General features: G+C 65.0%; 1 protein-coding gene across 1 annotated transcript; it reads left to right on the top strand.

Annotated features, from left to right (window-relative positions):
* Nucleotides 1-867: 867 nt before the first annotated feature.
* Nucleotides 868-3,280, top strand: SSTR5 (somatostatin receptor 5). The gene has a single exon (XM_002920174.4). The coding sequence runs from the start codon at nt 868-870 to the stop codon at nt 1,963-1,965; it is 1,098 nt and encodes a 365-aa protein (XP_002920220.1). The 3' UTR covers nt 1,966-3,280.
* Nucleotides 3,281-6,000: the final 2,720 nt, after the last annotated feature.

Raw genomic sequence — 6,000 nt, 5'->3', positions numbered from 1 at the left:
AGATGCCGCCATCTGTGGCCGTGGAGGTGACGGACCAGCCCCAGAGCGCATGCCTGGAGTGCGTCTCTTGCCCCTCTGATGACGGCCCCCCGAAGCAGTGTCCTGCATCATCTCTGTGGCCCAGACACTTCCTGCTGCAGCAGCAGCTCTGGGGTCCAGGACACCGACTCCTCTGGCCAGTCTGTGGGCTCTGCGGGGGCCCCCGAGGGGACGGTGTTCCTGGGAGCCTGGGGGATGCTGGCAGAGCGTCTGTGGCCTGAGGTCTGGCTCCTCGGCCATGCAAAGGCCTGGCACCCTCCCGATGGCTCTAGGGGTTGCCCAGGAGAGTGGGGCTCGGTGGGTGTAACTGCACTTCCAGCCGGCTTTGGGTGGGTGGGTGTGAGGGGCGCAGCATGCCCGGCTGCTGTCCCGGTCATCCTATCACCGCGCCCGTCCCTCTCCACTTCTCCTGTGCCATCCTCTGTCCTTGCAGGTGAGATGGGGGCGGTGAGGCCACCCCTAGGCACCCTGAGGCCCGAGCAGACGAGCAAGGTGGCGGCCACGCGGCAGGCTGTCCTGGGGCAGACGGGGCTGTAGGGACGGTCAGGTCTCTGGAAGCTGTCGGGGTATGAACAGATGATACCGTGCTGTCCCTCTGTCCTTCCTCTCTGGGCTGGTTTTCCAAACAATTTGCTTAATGTGACTCCTGGCCGAGTTGGACATGAGTAATAATGTTTACCCGCCGTGGGGTGATCCCGTGCCTCCCGGGCAGGCGGGGCCCCGGGGAGGAAGCACCCTGGCCCGTTAATCGCTCTGCCGCCCTCCCTTTTCTCTGCAGAGAGGACGTGCCCTGCTCGCGCTCGCCCTGCCCGGCCCTCCGTGGCCGCGATGGAGCCTCTGTTCCCGGCCCCCACGCTGGCCGGCTGGAACACCTCCTCAGCGGCCACCAGCGCGGGCGGTGAGAACGGGACGCTGGCGGGGCTGGCGCCCTCGCCGGGGGCCCGCGCGGTCGTGGTGCCCGTGCTGTACCTGCTGGTGTGCGCGGTGGGGCTGGGCGGCAATGCCCTGGTCATCTACGTGGTGCTGCGCCACGCCAAGATGAAGACCGTGACCAACATCTACATCCTCAACCTGGCCGTGGCTGACGTGCTGCTCATGCTGGGGCTGCCCTTCCTGGCCACGCAGAACGCCGTCTCCTACTGGCCCTTCGGCCCCGTCCTGTGCCGCCTGGTCATGACGTTGGACGGCATCAACCAGTTCACCAGCATCTTCTGCCTGACCGTCATGAGCGTGGACCGCTACCTGGCCGTCGTGCACCCCATCCGCTCCACGCGCTGGCGCCGCCCCAGGGTGGCCAAGCTGGCCAGCGCCGCAGTCTGGGCCTTCTCGCTGCTCATGTCCCTGCCGCTGGTGGTCTTTGCGGACATCCAGGAGGGCTGGAACACCTGCAACCTCAGCTGGCCGGAGCCCGTGGGCCTGTGGGGCGCCGTGTTCATCATCTACACATCCGTGCTGGGCTTCTTCGGGCCGCTGCTGGTCATCTGCCTCTGCTATCTGCTCATCGTGGTCAAGGTGAAGGCGTCGGGCGTGCGCGTGGGCGCCTCGCGGCGGCGCTCCGAGCGCAAGGTGACCCGCATGGTGGTGGTGGTGGTGGTGGTGTTCGTGGGCTGCTGGCTGCCCTTCTTCATCGTCAACATCGTCAACCTGGCCTTCGTCCTGCCCGAGGAGCCCGCCTCCGCCGGCGCCTACTTCTTCGTGGTCATCCTGTCCTACGCCAACAGCTGCGCCAACCCTGTGCTCTACGGCTTCCTCTCCGACAACTTCCGCCAGAGCTTCCGGAAGGTTCTGTGCCTCCGCAAGGGCCACGGTGCAGAGGACGCAGATGCCACGGAACCACAGCCCGACAAGGGCAGCCGGCTGCAGGAGGCCACGCTGCCCGTGCGCGGCTCCGAGGCCAACGGGGTCATGCAGACCAGCCGGCTGTGAGGGCCGCGGGCGGGTGGCTCCCGGTGGCGTCTGGATTCCCTGCCGGGCAGAGCCTTCCGCCACCATTCAGAGGCCTGCTGAGGTGCGCCCTGCAATGGCCTGGATTCTCTGCATGGTGTGAAGACCGGCGGTCTGGGGCGAGGCCGTGCCTGGTCCTGCAGTGATGAGCTGCTCTCGCCGTGGAGGATGCAAGGGAGTGGGTGGGAGAGGCCAGGTGTCCCGGGCAGTGCTCGGGGCATCTCGACCTTCTTATCCTGCCCCTGGCCTGTGCCAGCCTGCCAGGCTGGGGATGACCACCGGTGTCAGCTGGGGAGCGCTTGCCTCTGCTGTCTGGTCCCCCGTGCCTTCTCACATCAGTCCTGTGTCACCTGGCCCAGTTGAGTGTGAGTCTGCGAAATTAAAGACAGCTGGATGTGCTGGGCTCCCTGGACCAGAAACTGTTGACTCTGGGGGTGGCAGATAAAGGGGGGAAGTGGTGCACGGCCCACTGGGGCAGGCTGGGACCCCAGAGGGGACGTCTGGGACTACAGAGCTCTGTTGTTGCCTTTGGGATCCCCCCGCTGCCCACCCCCCAGCCACTGGCTGGCCACAGTCATGGTTGGCTCCATGGTGGGAGGCGGTTGGGAAAGCGGCTAGCAAAGTGTGGCTGAATTGGGGGTAGAGAGTCGGCCCCCCAGCCTTCTGGGTCCCCAAGGCATCGGAGAGGCCGTCCTGGGGAGGGGGCAGGCACCCACAACTATCTCTTCTGCTTTGTCGGGGGCTCTGGCGTGGAGAGGGCGGGGGACAAGAGCAGACGAGAACTACCGAGATTGCCGTGGGGGGGAGCATCTCCTAACGCAAACAGCAGCCACTTGGAAGGAGCACCGTGTGGGTGTGTGCAAATGCCAGCAAATGCCAGGCCCCTGAGGGATTCTTCGGTCCCCAGACGAGAACCGTCTCATCCACCCCCGGGAGCGCCACCCCCTCCCACCGCCCCTGGCCTGTAGTGGGGTCCTAGAGAAGAAGCCAGCCCGAGATTTGCTGGGGTCCCATGTGCCTTGGGCCTCTGCCCAAGGCTGGAAGGAGAAGGACGAGAATGTGGGGGCTCACTCGGCCTACATACCCCCCCCCATCTAGACAGCCGTGCCTGGTGCCACCCTGGCTCACGCTCCTGGGTCTGCCTGGAGCAGGACCTCCGACCCCCAGGAGGGGACAGGGAGCAGGTGCATGCCGGGCAGGGGAAAGGCCTGGCCAGCGCGGCCTGGGCCTGCACTGACCCTGGACAGAGGCCAAGGCCTGGAAATACGATCGTGTAACGAGGACGCTTGTGTTTGACAACCCGATCTCCTGAATAAATTAGAGAATAAATGTTTGACTCTTTCCCAAAGCAAATATTGTCCCTGGAGCCGATCGAAGCTGGTGCAGATCAGAGCTCGTGGGTCAGAGGAGGCTGGGATGGGGGTGGGCAAGCGCTCGCTGGACGTGGGAGCCGGGGCACTCCGGTGATAACAGGGACAGTGCAAATAAGCAGGGTCTAAAGAGGAGCCAGGTGTTTCCCCGGGGGCTGCCCTGGGGCAGCCAGGTGGGCTGTCTGGGAGGTGGCATCAGGATGCTGTCTCAGAGGATGCAGGGGGCGTCTGGTCCTTCCAGGGCCCGTGGGCGTGGGCAGCGCGAGGCTCCTTGGGGACCCCTGTCCTGGGCGTGTGGGGGCTGACTGTCTCCACTGCTCCCGTGCTCCGTTCCTGGGGGCTGGGGCAGCTCCCCTGCAGGTGGGACCCACAAAGCCTGGCTGGCAACCAGACCCTCACCCTCCCCCCACCCAGGGGCCAGCACCCAGGGAGAGGGACAGCACTCCGGGAGAAACTGAGGCTCGTTCGGCCTGCTGCTTAGGTAGACCTCCCCTGGGATTTGGATGCAAAGTGCAGCCACTCAGATTGGCTTTGGGGAGCGAGCAGATGGCTCGGAAATCTCTGCCCAAATCAATTTCTCCCAATTGATTTGACATCGTGAGCTGCCTCCCCAGGGCCACAGCAGCCCAGAGCGCCGGCGCTCGTGTGTGTGCACCCGCGCTCATGCTGCAGACGCCAGCAGCGCCCTCGCCAGATCCTGCCGAGTGGGGTGTGAGCGTGCGTGTGTATGTGCGTGGGGGCGTGTGTCTGTTTGAGCGTGCGTGCATGGGACGTCCCTGGAGATCCCGGGCAGCCCTGGGACCCTGGCTCTGGGTGGTTGCTGGGAGCCAGGCTTGGCCGGTGTGGACAGTCCCTGACGCTGGGTGGGGGTGGGGCCGTGAGCAGGAAGCAAGAGGACCCAGGCACCCCTGAAAGCCTGTGGGGGGGGGCGGGAGCTGGGGTGGGCTCAGGAGGCCTGGGGACACAGCCCTCCCACACCCAGCACAGGCTGGGGACGGCTGCGGGGACCACGGAAGCCCCGTGTCCCCAGGCCCTGCGTGGGGGTGGGGCGGCCCAGAGCAAACATGCTCCAGGGGGGTGACCTGCTTTATGGGCTCTCTCTCCGCATCGATGCATTTTATTGGCCGCTGGGCTCCAGGGGCTCCCAGAGTGACCTTGCCCAGGAAATCCGGCCTGCAGGGGCAGGGTGAGGCTGCCTCCGGGATGGGAGGGCAGAGGCGGGAGGGGTCTGTTTGCCTGGCAGGGTGGGGCCGGGGGTGGGAGAGGTATCCCCACAGTGAGGGAAACTGAGGCTGGCCACTATGGCCCTGGCCCCGGCTGGCAGCAGCTCCTCCCAGGCAAGTCCCTAGCAGCAAGATCGACGTTGGGGTGCCCTGGGTGGGGTCAGAAAGGTCCCCACCCCTCCAGGTGTCTTGAGGCAGGAGGATGGGCAGACCATGGCTAGACACCAAGAAGGACTTCCCGCAGGAAAGTGGGGGGCCCAGAGAGCTGCGATGGGCTTTGGGGGTGTCAGGGCGATGGGTGTTGAGATTTGGGTCTCCAGTGGTCCCTTCTCAGGGCATCTGCGTACCTCAGATGTCAAGGGCATGGGACCTGGAAAGACAGCTGAGCCTGGGACCCTCTCTCTCACCCTGGCCGGAGGGGGCGGTCCCCAACCTGGACACTCCCCCCCCCCCCCGCAGCCAAGCACACTGTTCTGTCCGGGCTGGCCAGTGCCATCCGGGCTCCTGAAGGGTGTGTGTTGAATGCCTACGAGGACATTGAATGAAGGGGGCTCTGGCTAGGTTGGGGGCCTTACCCCACGCCCGCCCACATGGTACCCAGCCTGTGCTCTGGGGTCTTCTCCCTCCCTCCTAGCTCAGTGCCCAGCGGTCATACCGAGGGGTCCCTGGAGCCAGGCAGGGGTCCACCCCGTGGCTGGTGGCTCAGTGGGGTAGGGGATGGGGGTCACAGGAGAGAGGCTGCCGTTGCCTGGGGCCTCCTGAGCCTGAGCCCTGGCTGTGGCCTCACGGGCCCTGTGCACGGAGGGTCTGTCCTCATGTCCTCTGGGGCCACCCTGCTGGGGCCGGCCACACTGCAGCGTCCGCCTGGGTCCCCTGAGGGGCACGGGTGACGTGACTAGGCAGCTTGTGAAGGAAAGTGTGTGGACACAGACTGCCCGGGGCCGGGATGGGTCTCACTCCTTCCCACACTGAGGAATCGTGCCCCTTCTCCGGTCTCACACGACTGTGTGCCCTGCGTTTGGGTTTCAGGCTTGATGTTTGCTAATTTTACAGGGTTAGCCTGTCACTCGGCTACTTGGGAAATGCTCCCACTTTGGTCTTTGCATTGAGAAGTCTTTCCCCATCTACAGACCTGCGAAATATTCTCACATGTTTTTAATTGTGGCAAAACACACATAATAGAAAGTCTGCCACCGTCACCACCGTCAGGGGCCAGCTCAGGGGCCTTCAGCACTTTCGCGCTGTTGTGGGACCGCGACCGCTGTCCATCTTCCCAAACTGAAGCTCCGTCCCCGTGAAACGCTGACTCCCCGCCCGCCCCCGGCCCCTGTGACCTCCATCTCCCTGCTGTCTCCAGGGATCTGACTGCGCGAGGGGCCTCGAGAAGTGGAATCCTGCCGTGTTTGTCTTCCTGCGACAGGCTT

This window comes from Ailuropoda melanoleuca, chromosome 10, assembly GCF_002007445.2.
Source record: "Ailuropoda melanoleuca isolate Jingjing chromosome 10, ASM200744v2, whole genome shotgun sequence".
Lineage (NCBI taxonomy): Eukaryota > Metazoa > Chordata > Mammalia > Carnivora > Ursidae > Ailuropoda > Ailuropoda melanoleuca.
Note: the sequence above shows the minus strand (reverse complement) of the source record. Positions and strands in the feature narration are given on the sequence as shown.